This window comes from Lolium perenne, chromosome 2 (assembly GCF_019359855.2).
Source record: "Lolium perenne isolate Kyuss_39 chromosome 2, Kyuss_2.0, whole genome shotgun sequence".
Taxonomy (NCBI): domain Eukaryota; kingdom Viridiplantae; phylum Streptophyta; class Magnoliopsida; order Poales; family Poaceae; genus Lolium; species Lolium perenne.
The window spans coordinates 96,260,566-96,277,458 of NC_067245.2; the positions used below are offsets into that span (position 1 = coordinate 96,260,566).

The window sequence follows — 16,893 nt, forward strand, 5'->3', positions numbered from 1 at the left end:
CGGCCCCCTCCCTTGGCCCCTCATTATATAGGTGGATCCCAAGTGTTGGTGTCCAAGTCTTCGAATAAGACCCGAAACCAAAACCTTCCATAGGAGGGGAAACCTAGCCCAACTAGGACTCCCACCCAAAGGTGGGATTCCCACCTCCCATGTGGGGGTGGTCGGCCCCCTATGGTGGAGTCCACTTGGGACTCCACCCCCACTAGGGCTGGCCGGCCATGGAGGTGGAGTCCCTTGTGGACTCCACCTTCCTTGGTGGTTTCTTCCGGACTTTTCTAGAACCTTCTAGAACCTTCCATAGAACCTTCCGCGACATTTTATTTCACATAAAATGACATCCTATATATGAATCTTATTCTCCCACCATTCCGGAACTCCTCGTGATGTCCGGGATCTCATCCGGGACTCCGAACAAATATTCGAACTCCATTCCATAATTCAAGTACTACCATTTCAACATCCAACTTTAAGTGTGTCACCCTACGGTTCGAGAACTATGTGGACATGGTTGAGTACTCACTCCTACCAATAACCAGTAGCGGGATCTGGAGATCCATAATGGCTCCCACATATTCAACGATGACTTTAGTGATCGAATGAACCATTCACATACATTACCAATTCCCTTTGTCTCGCGATATTTTACTTGTCCGAGGTTTGATCTTCGGTATCACTCTATACCTTGTTCAACCTCGTCTCCTGACAAGTACTCTTTACTCGTACCGTGGTATGTGGTCTCTTATGAACTCATTCATATGCTTGCAAGACATTAGACGACATTCCACCGAGAGGGCCCAGAGTATATCTATCCGTCATCGGGATGGACAAATCCCACTGTTGATCCATATGCCTCAACTCATACTTTCCGGATACTTAATCCCACCTTTATAGCCACCCATTTACGCAGTGGTGTTTGGTGTAATCAAAGTACCTTTCCGGTATAAGTGATTTACATGATCTCATGGTCATAAGGACTAGGTAACTATGTATCGAAAGCTTATAGCAAATAACTTAATGACGAGATCTTATGCTACGCTTAATTGGGTGTGTCCATTACATCATTCACACAATGACATAACCTTGTTATTAATAACATCCAATGTTCATGATTATGAAACTAATCATCCATTAATCAACAAGCTAGTTTAAGAGGCATACTAGGGACTTCTTGTTTGTCTACATATCACACATGTACTAATGTTTCGGTTAATACAATTCTAGCATGATATATAAACATTTATCATAAACATAAAGATATAAATAATAACCACTTTATTATTGCCTCTAGGGCATATCTCCTTCAGTAACGCAGTAAAATAGTAAACAAGCAGCGATAGCAGTATTTAGGAACAAGGCCTAGGGATTACACTTTCACTAGTGGACACTCTCAACATTGATCACATAACAGAATAGATAATGCATACTCTACACTCTTGTTGGATGATGAACACATTGCGTAGGATTACACGAACCCTCAATGCCGGAGTTAACAAGCTCCACAATTAATGTTCATATTTTAGTAACCTTATAGTGTAAGATAGATCAAAAGACTAAACCAAGTACTAACATAGCATGCACACTGTCACCTTCATGCATATGTAGGAGGAATAGATCACATCAATATTATCATAGCAATAGTTAACTTCGCAATCTACAAGAGATCATGATCATAGCATAAACCAAGTACTAACACGGTGCACACACTGTCACGTTTACACACGTGCAGGAGGAATAAAACTACTTTAATAACATTGCTAGAGTAGCACATAGATAAATTGTGATACAAACTCATATGAATCTCAATCATGTAAAGCAGCTCATGAGATTATTGTATTGAGGTACATAGGAGAGAGATGAACCACATAGCTACCGGTACAGCCCCGAGCCTCGATGGAGAACTACTCCCTCCTCATGGGAGCAGCAGCGGTGATGAAGATGGCGGTGGAGATGGCAGCGGTGTCAATGGAGAAGCCTTCCGGGGGCACTTCCCCGCTCCGGCAGCGTGCCGGAACAGAGACTTCTGTCCCCCAGATCTTGGCTTCGCGATGGCGGCGGCTCTGGAAGGTTTCTGTGGTTTTCGTCGAACGTCTCAGGGTTTTCGATCCAGGGGCTTTAAATAGGCGAAGAGGCGGCGCAGGAGGGTCGAAGGGGCGACGACACCATAGGGCGGCGCGGCCAGGGCCTGGGCCGCGCCGGCCTAGGGTCTGGGGGCCCAATGCCCCCCCTCTGGTCCTTCCCGGGTGTTCTGGATGCTTCCGGTGAAAATAGGAACTTGGGCGTTGATTTCGTCCGATTCCGAGAATATTTCGTTACTAGGATTTCTGAAACCAAAAACAGTAGAAAACAGGAACTGGCACTTCGGCATCTTGTTAATAGGTTAGTTCCAGAAAATGCACGAATATGACATAAAGTGTGCATAAAACATGTAGATAACATCAATAATGTGGCATGGAACACAAGAAATTATCGATACGTCGGAGACGTATCAGGGTCTTCATCATTGTTGTCCACAATCATGGCATTTAGACAAGGATCATACCAATCAGGAGTGGCACGTTCCCTTGTCGATCTGCGAGGTTCAGTAGCTATCTCATTTGAAGTTTCATGATCATTATCATTAGCTTCCTCTGTTACCGGTGCTGGCGGCACAGGAACAACTTCCGGTACTGCGCTACTCTGATCAACGAGTGAAGATTCAGTAATATCGTCGAGTTCTACTTTTCTTCCAGTCACTTCTTTAGTGAGAAATTCTTTCTCAAGAAAGGTTCCGTTCTTAGCAACAAAGATTTTGCCTTCGGATCTGTGATAGAAAGTGTACCCTATAGTTTCCTTAGGGTATCCTATGAAGACGCATTTCTCCGCTTTGGGTTCTAGCTTGTGCGGTTGTATTTTACATAGGCTTCGCAACCCCAAACTTTAAGGAACGACAGCTTAGGTTTCTTATTAAACCATAATTCATACGGTGTCGTTTCAACGGATTTTGATGGTGCCCTATTTAAAGTGAAATCAGCTGTCTCTAATGCATAACTCCAAAATGATAACGGCAAATCAGTAAGAGACATCATAGAACGAACCATATCTAAGAGAGTTCGATTACGACGTTCGGACACACCGTTTCGTTGTGGTGTTCCAGGCGGTGTTAATTGTGAAAGTATTCCGCATTTCTTTAAATGCATGCTAAACTCATAACTCAGATATTCACCTCCGCGATCAGATCGTAGAAATTTAATCTTCTTGTTACATTGATTTTCTACTTCACTTTGGAATTCCTTAAACTTCTCGAAAGTTTCGGATTTATGTTCCATGAAATAGATATACCCATATCTACTCAGATCATCTGTGAAGGTTAGAACATAACGATATCCACCGCGCGAGGCTACACTCATTGGTCCGCACACATCGGTATGTATGATTTCCAATAAGTCTGTAGCTCGCTCCATAATACCAGAGAATGGAGTCTTAGTTATTTTTCCCATTAGACATGCTTCGCATTTAAAAAGTGACTCAAAGTCAAGTGATTCAAGTAATCCATCGGTATGGAGTTTCTTCATGCGTTTCACTCCAATATGACCAAGACGACAGTGCCACATATAAGTAGAATTATCATTAAATTTAATTCGCTTAGCATCAATGTTATGAATATGTGTATCACTACTATCGAGATCTAACAGAAATAAACCATTCTTTTCAGGTGCTCGACCATAAAAGATATTATTCATAAAAATAGAACAACCATTATTCTCAGACTTGAATGAATAACCGTCTTGCATTAAACAAGATCCAGATATAATGTTCATGCTCAACGCAGGTACAAAATAACAATTATTGAGGTTTAAAACTAATCCCGAAGGTAGATGTAGAGGAAGTGTGCCGACAGCGATCACATCGACTTTGGATCCATTTCCAACGCGCATCGTCACTTCATCCTTCAATAGTCTTCGTTTATTCTTTAGTTCCTGTTTCGAGTTACAAATATGGGCAACCGAACCAGTATCAAATACCCAGGTACTAGTACGAGAACCAGTAAGATAAACATCTATAACATGTATATCAGATATACCTTCTTTCTTCTTCTTGACAAGGCCGCTCTTCAGATCAGCCAAATACTTGGAGCAATTACGCTTCCAGTGTCCCTTCTCCTTGCAGTAATAGCACTCAGCATCAGGCTTAGGGCCATTCTTAGGTTTCATAGGAGGCGTGGAAGCTTTCTTGCCACCCTTCTTGAATTTACCTTTAGACTTGCCCTGTTTCTTGAAACTGGTGGTCTTGTTGACCATCAACACTTGGTGCTCTTTCTTGATCTCAATCTCAGCAGATTTTAGCATGGCGAAGAGTTCAGGTAACTCTTTGTTCATGTTCTGCATATTGTAGTTCATCACAAAGTTCTTGTAACTAGGTGGCAGTGATTGAAGGACACGATTAATCCCCAGTCTGTTAGGGATCACTATTCCCAAGTCAGTGAGTTTCTTCGCATGCCCGGTCATGGCGAGCATGTGCTCACTAACGGAGCTGCCTTCTTCCATCATGCAGCTGAAGAAGTGTTTCGATGCTTCATAGCATTCCACGGCCGCATGAGTTTCAAAGATAGCTTTCAGCTCATTGACCAACTCATGAGGATCGTGGTGCTCAAAACATTTTTGAAGATCGGCTTCCAGACTGCATAGGATGGCACACTGAACTTGAGAGTACCGAGTTTTCCGAGTCGCATAAACATTCTTTACTTCATCGGTTTGAGTTTCTGCAGGAGGGTCACCTAGCGGTGCATCAAGCACATATTGCAGGTTTCCACCAGCGAGGAAAATCCTCACATGACGGAACCAGTCGGTGAAGTTGCTACCGTTGCTCTTAAGCTTTTCTTTCTCTAGGAACTGGATAAAATTGATTGGGGACGCCATATCTACAACATATATTTGCAATAGTTTAGACTAATGTTTATGACAAATTGAGTTCAAATTTTAATTCAACAAAATTTAAAAACTAGGTGAACTCCCACTCAAAACAATATCCCTCGAATTGTCTTAGTGATCACACGAACCAAATCCACCACACCAAGTCCGATCATCACGAGACAAGATGTAACTTCAATGGCGAACACTCAAAGTGTTCATCATATCAATCATATGATTCATGCTCTACCTTTCGGTATCACGTGTTCCGAGACCATGTCTGTACATGCTAGGCTCGTCAAGGCAACCTTAGTATCCGCATGTGCAGGCTTGCACCCGTTGTATGCACTTGTTGATTCTATCACACCTGATCATCACAAGATGCTTCGAAACGACAAGTCTTGGCAACGGTGCTACTAAGGATGAACACTTTATTATCTTGATATTTTAGTGAGAGGGATCATCTTATAATGCTACCGTCGCGATCTAAGCAAAATAAGATGCATAAAAGGATTAACATCACATGCAGTTCATATGTGATATGATATGGCCCCTTTGTCTTTGCGCCTTTGATCTTCATCTCCAAAGCACGGACGTGATCTCCATCATCAACGGGCATGATCTCCATCATCGTCGGCGTAGCGTCAAGGTCAATGGCGCCGTCTTCATGATTGTTCTCCCATGTAGCAACTATTACAACTTCTTTGAAATACTACTCAACATGAAATTTAAAGACAACCATAAGGCTCCTGCCGGTTGCCACAATACAATAATGATCATCTCATACATATTCATCATCACATTATGGCCATATCACATCACCAAACCCTGCAAAAACAAGTTAGACGTCTCTAATTTGGTTTGCATATTTTACGTGGTTTAGGGTTTTCGAGTGAGATCTAATCTACCTACGAACATGAACCACAACGGTGATACTAGTGTTGTCAATAGAAGAGTAAATTGCATCTTCACTATAGTAGGAGAGACAGACTCCCGCAAAGCCACTTATGCAATACAAGTTGCATGTCGAACGTGGAGCAAGTCTCATGAACGCGGTCATGTAAAGTTAGCCCGAGCCGCTTCATCCCACTATGCCACAAAGATGCAAAGTACTCAAACTAAAGACAACATAAGCATCAACGCCCACAAAACAATTGTGTTCTATCGTGCAACCATCTATGCATAGACACGGCTCTGATACCACTGTAGGGATTCGTTGCATAGAAAACAAAAAATTTCCTACCGCGAGAACGCAATCCAAGCCAAGATGCAATCTAGAAGACAGGAGCAACGAGGGGATGAACGAGACTCACCCTTGAAGATTTCCAAAGCCTACAAGATGAGGCTCTTGTTGCTGCGGTAGACGATCACTTGCCGCTTTCAAAAGCGCGTAGAAGATCTTGACGGTGCCACAATCGGGCAGCACCTCCGTACTCGGTCACACGTTCGGTGTTGATGAAGACAACGTCCTTCTCCCCGTTCCAGCGGGCAGCAGAAGTAGTAGCTCATCCTTGAATCCGGCAGCACGACGGCGTGGTGGCGGTGGCGATGGAGATCTCCGGCGGAGCTTCGCTAAGCGTTGCGGGAGAGGTGGAGGAGTGGGGCGGCTAGGGTTTGGGGAGAGGGGGTGGCCGGCCTCCAGGGGGTGCGGCCAAGGTGGTGGTTTTGGTGTGGCCGGCCCCCTCCCCTTGCCCCTCATTATATAGGTGGAACCCCCAAGTGTTGGACTACAAGTCTTCGAATAAAACCCCAACCCAAAACCTTCCATGTGTAGGGAAACCTACCCAAGGTGGGATTCCCACCTCAAGTGGGACTCCCACCCTTCCATGAGGGGGGTGGCCGGCCACCCTTGGTGGAGTCCACCTGGGACTCCACCCCTCTAGGGTTGGCCGGCCATGAGAGGTGGAGTCCCTCCGGGACTCCGCCTTCCAAAGTGATTTCTTTCGGACTTTTCTAGAACCTTCTAGAACCTTCCATAAATGCACCGGATCATTTTCAAACTTATAAAATGACTTCCTACATATGAATCTTATTGTCCGGACCATTCCGGAACTCCTCGTGATGTCTGGGATCCCATCCGAGACTTCGAACAAAACTTCGAACTCCATTCCATATTCAAGTTCTACTAATACGACATCAAACCTTAAGTGTGTCACCCTACGGTTCGCGAACTATGTAGACATGGTTGAGAACTCTCTCCGACCAATAACCAATAGCGGGATCTGGAGATCCATAATGGCTCCCACATATTCAACGATGACTTAGTGATCGAATGAACCATTCACATACGATACCAATTCCCTTTGTCACGCGATATTTTACTTGTCCGAGGTTTGATCATCGGTATCTCTCTATACCTTGTTCAACCTCGTCTCCTGACAAGTACTCTTTACTCGTACCGTGGTATGTGGTCTCTTATGAACTATTCATATGCTTGCAAGCTATTTAGACGATATTCCACCGAGAGGGCCCAGAGTATATCTATCCGCCATCAGGATGGACAAATCCCACTGTTGATCCATATGCCTCAACTCATACTTTCCGGATACTTAATCCCACCTTTATAACCACCCATTTACGCAGTGGCGTTTGATGTAATCAAAGTACCTTTCCGGTATAAGTGATTTACATGATCTCATGGTCGAAAGGACTAGGTAACTATGTATCGAAAGCTTATAGCAAATAACTTAATGACGTGATCTTATGCTACACTTAATTGGGTGTGTCCATTACATCATTCATATAATGATATAATCTTGTTATTAATAACATCTAATGTTCATGATTATGAAACTATAATCATCTATTAATCAACAAACTAGTTAAGAGGCTTACTAGGGACTCATTGTTGTTTACATAACACACATGTATCAATGTTTCGGTTAATACAATTATAGCATGGTATATAAACATTTATCATAAACACAAAGATATATAATAATCACTTTTATTATTGCCTCTTGGGCATATCTCCAACAAGAATGTGGCGGACAATGGGACTGGCAGGATGCCCAAGGCGAGCATGCCACTGTGACGATGAAGTGCGAACTCCACTGAAAACTTGAGAGACAACGGGCGACTCCAGACGATAGAGACCTTGGCATAGGCGCCCGCTAAGAAGAATGTCCCTCGTGGCTCGATCCTTAACAAAAAGATCAAAGGGGTGAAATTCACAAAACACATTATTACCATAATTGAGTTTAGGAACTGAAAGAAGACTACGTGTCACAGATGGTACTCTAAGAACATTATGGAGATGGAGTTTCCTATCAGGATGGCTAGTAAGAAGGGATGATTGACCAATATGGGAGATGCACATACCTGCGCCATTGGCAGCGTGGACCTTGTCGGAGCCGGTGTAGACGTCACGAGTATGAAGCTTGCCCAGCTCACTGGTCAGATGATCAGTAGCCCCAGTGTCCATGTACTAGTGAGGATCAACATATGACTGTGTTTGTCCTTGCGGTGGCGGAGGCGCAGGACGATCAGCCATAGCGACTTGACTGGCATTGTTACGAGTGTCCTTGCCATCATTGCCGAGACCGAGGAAGCTGCGCTGAAAGCGCTGATGGCACTTGGAAGCAACATGACCCTCACGGCCACAGAGCTGGCATATGTGCTTGCGGCGTCCTCCCCCGGAGTTGTCAGGGATAGGAGGCAGGGGCGCCGTCTCCCCAGAGCTAGGGTATGGCGCGGAAGAGGGGGGTGGGCGGGAACCACCCCGATTTGCAACATGCACCGACAGATCACCATGAGAGGTGTCCTGGCGCCCAGGGCGAGCCTCCACGCGCTGCTCGGTTTGGAGGAGGTGTTTATAGTGCTCATGTGGCGGCATCGGGGAGGTGTTGGCGCGTTCATTGACCACCTCCACCAAGCCATCATATTCTTCATCAAGACCATTGACGATGTAGGAGGTAAACTCGTCGTCGGTGATGGGCTGGCCAATAGAGGCCAGGGTGTCCGCAAGAGCGCGAACTTGGTTGTAGTAGTCCGTGGCGGTCTTGTCAAGTTTCTCGGACTCGCCAAGTTGTCGACGAAGAACATTGGCACGGGCTTGGGACTGAGCCGAGAATGTCGTCTCGAGGATGGTCCACGCCTCATGGGAGGTCTTGGCGAAGACCACAAGTCCGGCGACCCCCGAAGAGAGAGAGAGAGAGCCCTGGATAGAGGACAAGTTGGCCTGATCCTGGGCGGTCCAGACACGTTGCGCCGGGTTGAAGACCGGGCCGTGTACGCCATCCACAAGCGCGGGAGGGCAGGCGAGGGTGTCATCGACATATCCGAGCAGGTAGTGGCTCCGAAGCAACGGGAGGACCTGTGCACGCCAGAAGATGTAATTGTCTGGCGTAAGCTTTATGGCAATATGGTTACCAAAGTGATACGGCAGCGGGAGCTGGCTGGTGATGTTCAGCACAGTAGCGGCTGGTGGCGGGGCCGAAGGAGCCACATCCACGTGATGGGCCGGCGGAGGCGCGACGGTCGTGGGGGCGGTAGAGCTGGCTGCGCCCGCCGTGGCGTAGGGCTGCATTTGTAGCGTGTTGAAGGCGGGCGACGACGGGGTCAACGGGTGACCAGAGAAGATCGACCCAATGCTTTGGGTGCCGATCTGAGGCGAGGTAGCGGCGGCGCAATCGAGCGGCACGTTGAGGAGCGCGGCGAGCGACGCCGGGAGATACTTCGAGGAAGTGAGGCCGGAGAGCGCCGCAGTCGTCATGGCGAGGCCGGGCGGAGCAGCAGCAATCGGAGGTGAGAGGAAGCGAAGGCGGCGGCGGGCGACGGATACCTAGGGTTAGGATTGTATGTGTCGTATGATACCATGTAATGCGAATAGGTTTTGGGGAACCGACACTACCCACAATGGGAAGCCTATCTCATATATATATGGGGGTATACAACGATACAAATACATTGGTATACAAATACAACTACTATAAACATGTCTAACAAACAAGTGTCTTAGTCCATGATAGGTGCGAGGATCTTCCATCAACGGTGGCGGCCGTGTGCGTTGTTTACCTCGTTGGAGGCGTTATGGGTGGAATTTCTCGTTCCATATGTTCTCTGGGGAAACCCCAGATTCGGGCTTCACAAATCAGATGATGGCGAGGTTTCCGCATCGTCACCTCCATGGGGACATCATCTTTGGAGACATATAACGGTTGGACAGACAAATGGATGGCTTCAGTGGCTTGGCACCGGTCTCCGCGTGCCTTCCCGCGTGGAGACCAAGGTGGAGAGGTGATGCATGTACCGCACCAACGACGACGAGTCAACGCGGCATGGTGCAACGGGGTCTTGCCACCAGGCACGACTTGATGGACTCGCGTAGGACGGATAAATATAGCCCATATATGCATCTTTTGAGGCAGATGACGGGTCTCAGCATCCTTTTTTTAAAAATAAATTCACCATGTAAAACTCAAGTGTTCTGTGTTACCCTCAAATAAATAACAACACTCCATTTTAGCCAATCCAAAGGCCTACAACAATTCATATTGGTGCCAAAAACATGAAAAGTAGGACTCATGTTGGTGGGAAATTTCGGCACCACACCCAAAAAAAAGAGAGCGTAGATAGCGACGGCGTGTGGGAGGTGGAGGAGAGGAGGCGGTGGCAGTGTCCCTCCTGATGTGGGCGCGCGGGGGTGGAGGAGGAGCCGATGACATCCGTCCTCTTGTGGTGAGTGGGAGGTGCAGGAGTCTTCGACTTTTTTTTGAGACACTCGTGGGAGGTGTCTTTGACGTTTTTCCTAGTAATTAGGGCTACTAGGCCCGCTGGGCCTAATCTTCATCAGAGAATCTAAGTCGTCCTTTGTTTTCTTTGATTGCAATTTTAGCATAGTAATTTGGACTTATTTACAAGTGAATTGGACACAGGAGGATACAATTGAGGAAAATGTTTATCAAAGCAAGGAAATCTTTCTCGAAACCTTTTTTTCACTGAGGTAGTTATTCTGGCTTGCTGACATATATGAAAACAGAGAAATGGGGCAGTTTTTGAGAACATCAAGCCATCCTTTGCTTCCTGGAAGGGTCATTTTGTTCATGAGGTCTCTTTGCATGTGTGCATGTGCATAGAGTCAAGGATAAACATGCTAATATCTTTAAATCATTGATTGACAACTTGCTGTAATTTTTTTCCTTTTGTAAATAACCTAGCTTTCTGTATAGTTTGGAGAGTTTTAACAAATTGTTGTGAGGGTTTTGCCCCACAGTTTATGGTCAAAAAAAATCTAAGTCCTCTGTTCATCTAATATCAGTCCCTCTTCCATGACATATAAAAGGTACAATAAAAAAAACACAAAATTCGCATAGGAATCAGCAGCTGCCTACCTACATGCTAGTTTTTTTCGAAATGGGGGAAATATCACCCCAGCTTCTGCATCCAAGGAATGCACATGGCTTTTTAATTAGATTATTCACAACACCTTACAAAGAGAATTACAAAGATCGAATCGAAGCCACCAAACTAACGAAAGCTCGCTAGTCCTACATCCCCGATGAAGGGGGGTCAATGAACAGAGCCAACACCCTGGCATCACACCAACGCGCATCATCAAAAAACCGAAGGCCTCGACAAGTCGCCCAATGGCGAGCAGGTGGCACAACCAGTCCGACAGACCGTCGGCGCGTACCATCATACACGCTCTGGAAGTCCTCGCCGCCACCATCTTCCGCATACCCATCTTCAGGAGAGATCAATGATATGACCTTGCGAGGCCTGCCACCAACGCCACCATAACGCTAGACAAACTCCACCCTGCGCACGTCGAACATGACGTATCCGACGATGCTACCCCGCTGCACCACGCCGCTGAGATTCGCCGTCTTCAACACGAAAGAAAAACGCCGCTCCACCTTAGGACCCTCCAGCTTGCATCTGCTCTGTAGACGATGCCCCCAGGAGGGAGAACGACGCCGTACGCCGCCATCGCCCGATCCGGGAGACCCAGATCAGATGTTTCCCCCGGAGCAGCCCAAGCAAGAAGACGATGACTGCGACGACGATGCTTTCAACAAGTTAACGGCGTATGCCGCCATCGCCCGCCATGACCGGAGTCGTAGCTTGGATTTCACCGATAGCCATGCCTTCCCAACTCGGTGCCAGTTTGATCCGTGCAGTGCCGCGCTGCAAGGCACACACAAACACCGGATCTCCGACGAGGCTCCAAAAGCCCCTCACCGGCCCCTCCTCGCATTGTCGACCGCCAAAGACAGGTCAACAACAGATCTGAGCGGGAATCAGATCCACGGCTGCCACCACCAGCATCGCCGGACAGCCGCCGCACGGACGAGGTGCTCCGCCTCGACCGCTGCGCACCACACCTCCATGGGATCCGTCCTAGCAGCCCCCGAGAGCCGTGGCCGCGCGCCTCCAGCCCATGCATCTTTGACGCCAGGCCCGCTGCCATCGCGGCCGAACGCCGGCGGCAGCGGCGGAGGGGAATCCGCCATGTCACCGCAGTCGATACTTTCCTCACCCGAGGAGTAGTTGGCGCTACAGGCGAACATCGTGTCGTCTGAGCCTAACCCGTGCCTAGTATCGCAGTTTAAGCAGTAATACAGAGTCATGTCGGATGACATAGAATCATCAGATTCAACTGACATAGAAGATATTGATCGGGGGGTCGTTGGCGGTGAAGAATTTGTTGATGCAGATAATTCAGTCGATAGATCGCCCGGGACCGGAGTTGATGCGGTTGATCATGTCGCTAGCGAGGATGGAGTCCTTGCTGAGTTGGAGACGATCGGTTCGGGCAGCCGAAGGATGTCCTCAGTGTTGATGTTGTAGTGGATGCTCCCGAACGTCATGCCCAACCCTCCTTGTAGATCCAAAAAGGTCAAACGAGACGAGTCGCTGTGCGGAGTGAACTCGAAGGACCCGAATCGAATCGAGTTCCCTGAGCTTGGCAATGAAGGGGCCGACGACAACGCTGGCGATGCTGATGAAGCTGTTGATGACATGGCCGAAGCAGTCGATGCCGGGTCTTGCGCCAACAGGTTTCCCACAGCGGCACCAATTGTCGAGGCTACTCCTCGGCAATGCCCACCTTTTGGAGCTTAGGGTTGACGAAATCCTGCAGGCTGACACGAGACATCGGATACCAAACAAACGGGGAGAGATATTTACCTAGGTTCGGGCCCTCGATGAGGTAAAACCCTTACTTCCTACTTGTATGATCTTGATTATTGAGAATATCGGATTACAATGGGGTAGCCGAAGGCTTCGACTATGAACTCGTCGAGAAGCTAAGATTTCGTATGACCTAGCTCTAGACTTACGGTGGTTATGGCTAAGTTGATTGTGTGTCCCTCGGCAGACCCTCTCCTGGCCCTTATATTGTGAGCTTCGTCTCGAGAGGTCTGTCTGGGTACGACTAGGTTACAAAGAGTTCTATGTCTAAACTTTCCTTGTTTTCTTCGTCTTCTTGCCTTGTTCTTCAAGAATCCTTCTTTGGAACCGACATAACGGCCCATCTTGGTCGGTGGATGATCTTCATGGGCCCCTGGTTGGGCCGTAGGAGGTAGCGTAATACTAGTTACCCGAAGGTTAATGCCCATATCACAGGCCCCTCCTCGCGTCGTCGACCACCAAAGATAGGTCAACAACGGATCTGAGCGGGAGTTAGATCCGCGGCTGCCACCACCAGCATCGCCGGACAGCAGTCGCACGGAGGAGTTGCTCCGCCTCGACCGCTGCACACCACACCTCCATGGGATCCGCCCCAGCAGCCCCCGAGAGCCGTGAACGCGCGCCTCCAGCCTAGTTATCTTTGACGCCAGGCCCGCCGCCACCACGGCCGAACGCCGGCGGTAGCGGCGGAGGGGAATCCGCCGTGGGGATTGAAGTTTGGTGGCGGCTAGGGTTTCTCCCCTAGCGACGCCCTAGGGAGCGACGTGGGGAGCGACCTGACTGCCAGGACGATGTGGGGACCTACATGCTAGGTGGCAGGACACAACAAACACGCATGTGATTCAGTAATCTAGGGCGTATTTGGTAGCCCGTGTTAACTTAGAATCACTACTCTACTTATACATGCTCACCCTAGCCAAGTTGAACTAAGATTTGTCACATGTTTGGTAATCTGTTGATCTTGGCTGAGATGAGGTGTTGTTTGGTAGCAAGAGTATGAATAGATGTAGTTTGAAGAAGATCTGAAAAAAGTTGAGACAATATCTAAATATTAAATACATTCAATATAAAATGCACACTTAATTTAGTATTTGAGCAGTTTTTCTAAACATTTAAATAACAATTTTACAAACAGGCCAGAGTTTTGTGGCGTGGCCCTGGCGGTACCTTGTCGGACCTGGCGGTGGAGGAGCGCGGCCGTGTGCTGCTGGGCAACCGGTGTGGAGTTCGCCGGTATCCACCCGGATTCAGCTCGCCCAGGCTGAGGGAGGAGGCAACGGGGCTCATAGGAGCAAATGAAAAGGAAAGGAGAGAATGAGGGGGTGGGGTTTGATCGGGCCGATGAGGGTCTAGGGGTGTCTGAGTCGGGCGAGTGGGGCTTTTTGCGGGTTGAGCTCGCCCAGACCGAGTTGTGAAGCTCGATTTGAGCTTCACAACTTGGCTAGGGCGAGAGCTCCTTTTTTGTATGAGGTGAGCATAGCTCAGGTGAGTTTGCTCGGGCCAACAAACACCTACATGTATAAAAATCTCTATTGAGAGGAATCTCAGGCTTAACTTGGGCTACCAAACGAAACCCTAATGTTGTCCGTTTATTATGTTATATGAACTCAATACCTTTGGATTCGTATTCAAAATCATTTTGTCGTGATTGTTATATAAAATATTGCAATGAAAAAGTTGTACCAGAAAATTATGATTGTAATTCAAAATCAGTTTACATATGACGTATATTTTTGCAACAAAGGGGCATCTGATCAGAAAATATACATGATTATTGGCATTTTCTCTCAGATCATACTCATTACTGGAGTACTTGTTAATTAGAGTGCTCTCTCTCTCTCTCTCTCTCTCTCTCTCTCTCTCTCTCAAAACACACTTTTGGCCAATGTGTGCATACTTTTTTAGGATAATGAAGTTCTATATTAAGGTATAGTGATTGAGTCAAATCATCATTGTTCATTGAACGTATAGAATGTTTTCTCCGCAACCAAAAGTCCACTCCAAGGTTCACGAAAGAAAATAGAAAGCAAAAGTCCACTCCCTAAAAATGTTGAGAAACCAATGCATGTCCTAGGAAAAGAGAGGCACATCACATTGCATAATTTAAGCTAACTGGTAGTACAATTAAAATACATATATAATACAAGCTTTTCTTTTTCTCAAGAAAAAGAATAGTAGAACTTAAAATAAAGAAATTCCCTGGCTTATCAAAACAGACTAACATGACATTAAGTAAGGAATACCCTACAAGAGTACATGGGGAAGGAAGAACGTGGCAAGAACTCAACAGAAAACCAACTAAACTAAGGAAGGCGAGAATACAAAAGACCTATTTTGTTGTGTCTGCAAAAGTGTAAAACTTCATTAGAAATCTTGATCCTAAACTAATCAATGATAGAAGAACATCCTTAAGGAGTGGATGATCTCCATGGCAACCACTCCGGTCTCCAGAACCGCAACAGCATAGCTAGCAGCCAGCCAGCCCGTCCCCCACTTGCTTTCACAAGTGCTGAATTGCATCTCACATATGACAGTAACAAGCGTATACGAGAGCATGGATAAACCAGCAACTTGTTTAACACTTGTCAGCCCAATCCAAGAAGGAAAAACATATCCTCCTGCTAAATTAAGATCTGAATTAACCAGTACTGCTAGAAGGCCAATAATACCCAATACACGGTGTGGTGTATGTACAAGTTCAGTGTGCAAAACCAAACATAAGCAATGGAAGGAGCCATCCTAGAGAGGCTTCCCAGCTACCAATCGTACATTTACATCCACTGTACATTATGCCTATGTCTACATCTCACCTTACTACTAATCAAAATGAACATCGGGTTTATTTGCTTCAGTTACATAGGTTATCTCAAGCTCAGCTATCCTCGGACCTATCTGGAGTGCAATCTGTACGAAAATTCTAAAGATTTTCCGCGTTCCAAAACAGACCCGACAATAGCATGGCGACTGCACAAATACTACTACTGTATAGCTAGCACATAGCAGCAGGGTAAGTGTACCATGGATAGGTTTTCACTCCGGTATGGTCTGCAGCGCAGGCGCCCACTGCCCGGCCTGGCCTCTGTGCCGGAAGTTGCAGCTGCTCGTCATGCAGAGGAGCTCGGAGACGACGGCGGCGCCGCCTTTGCCACCGTCCTCCTGCTCGAGCCGCCGCAGAAGGTCCTCCAGCTGCTTCTTGGTGATCCTGATCTTCACCTCCTTCACCGGCGCAGGCGATTTTTCGACCTCTTCCTCCTCCACCGCGCCCTTCATGGCGTAATGCGCGGCGGGGGCGGCGCCTCGGCCACGCGGTCTGTTGAGGCAGTTGCCCATGTTTAACTGGAATTAGTGGTTCGACGGGTGATCGATGGGCTTGATCGTGGGGTTCTTGCTCGCAGGGCGGGATGGGAAATGGCGGATCTCTTCCGAAGGCGACCGAGCTGGGGAGATTTATAGGCGTGGCGGATGGAGAGAAACAAAAGAGGGGGAAGACTTGGGGGCGCCTGCCTGAGACCGTCCGATGGACACGTGGATGGTTCCGATCGAGTCCAAGTTGCCGTGCCCGGCCACGAGCCGACCAGGCAGCCATTCCGGTGCGTCCAGATTCGTGCTCTGACGTTCGATGGCACCTGGCGGTGATGGCGAGTGTGAACGGCGGTGAAAGGTTCGATGGCGGGTGGGGCCCTGAAGCTCACCTGAAGCGGTAAATGTGGCGTCTGCTGGCGAATTTTCTTGCCCGGACTAGTACAGGGGCTGCTAATTATCCTAGACCAAGACGATATGGACTATGAAGCTTTCTTTAGAAGCAACAAAAAAAATGCGACGGAAATGTAGACATCTTGGCAGATAAATCAGACGATGTTGTTATGTGCTGTTT

General features: G+C 47.5%; 1 protein-coding gene across 1 annotated transcript; it reads right to left on the reverse strand.

The window, feature by feature from the left end:
- Nucleotides 1-15,200: 15,200 nt before the first annotated feature.
- On the reverse strand, nucleotides 15,201-16,425 carry LOC127330144 (uncharacterized). Its single transcript, XM_051356468.2, has one exon. The coding sequence runs from the start codon at nucleotides 16,347-16,349 to the stop codon at nucleotides 16,050-16,052; it is 300 nt and encodes a 99-aa protein (XP_051212428.1). The 5' UTR covers nucleotides 16,350-16,425; the 3' UTR covers nucleotides 15,201-16,049.
- Between the last annotated feature and the right edge of the window lie 468 nt (nucleotides 16,426-16,893).

What these genes read in the sequence shown, in the direction of transcription:
- LOC127330144 (XM_051356468.2), bottom strand. Translation starts at nt 16,349, where the DNA reads ATGGGCAACTGCCTCAACAGACCGCGTGGCCGAGGCGCCGCCCCCGCC.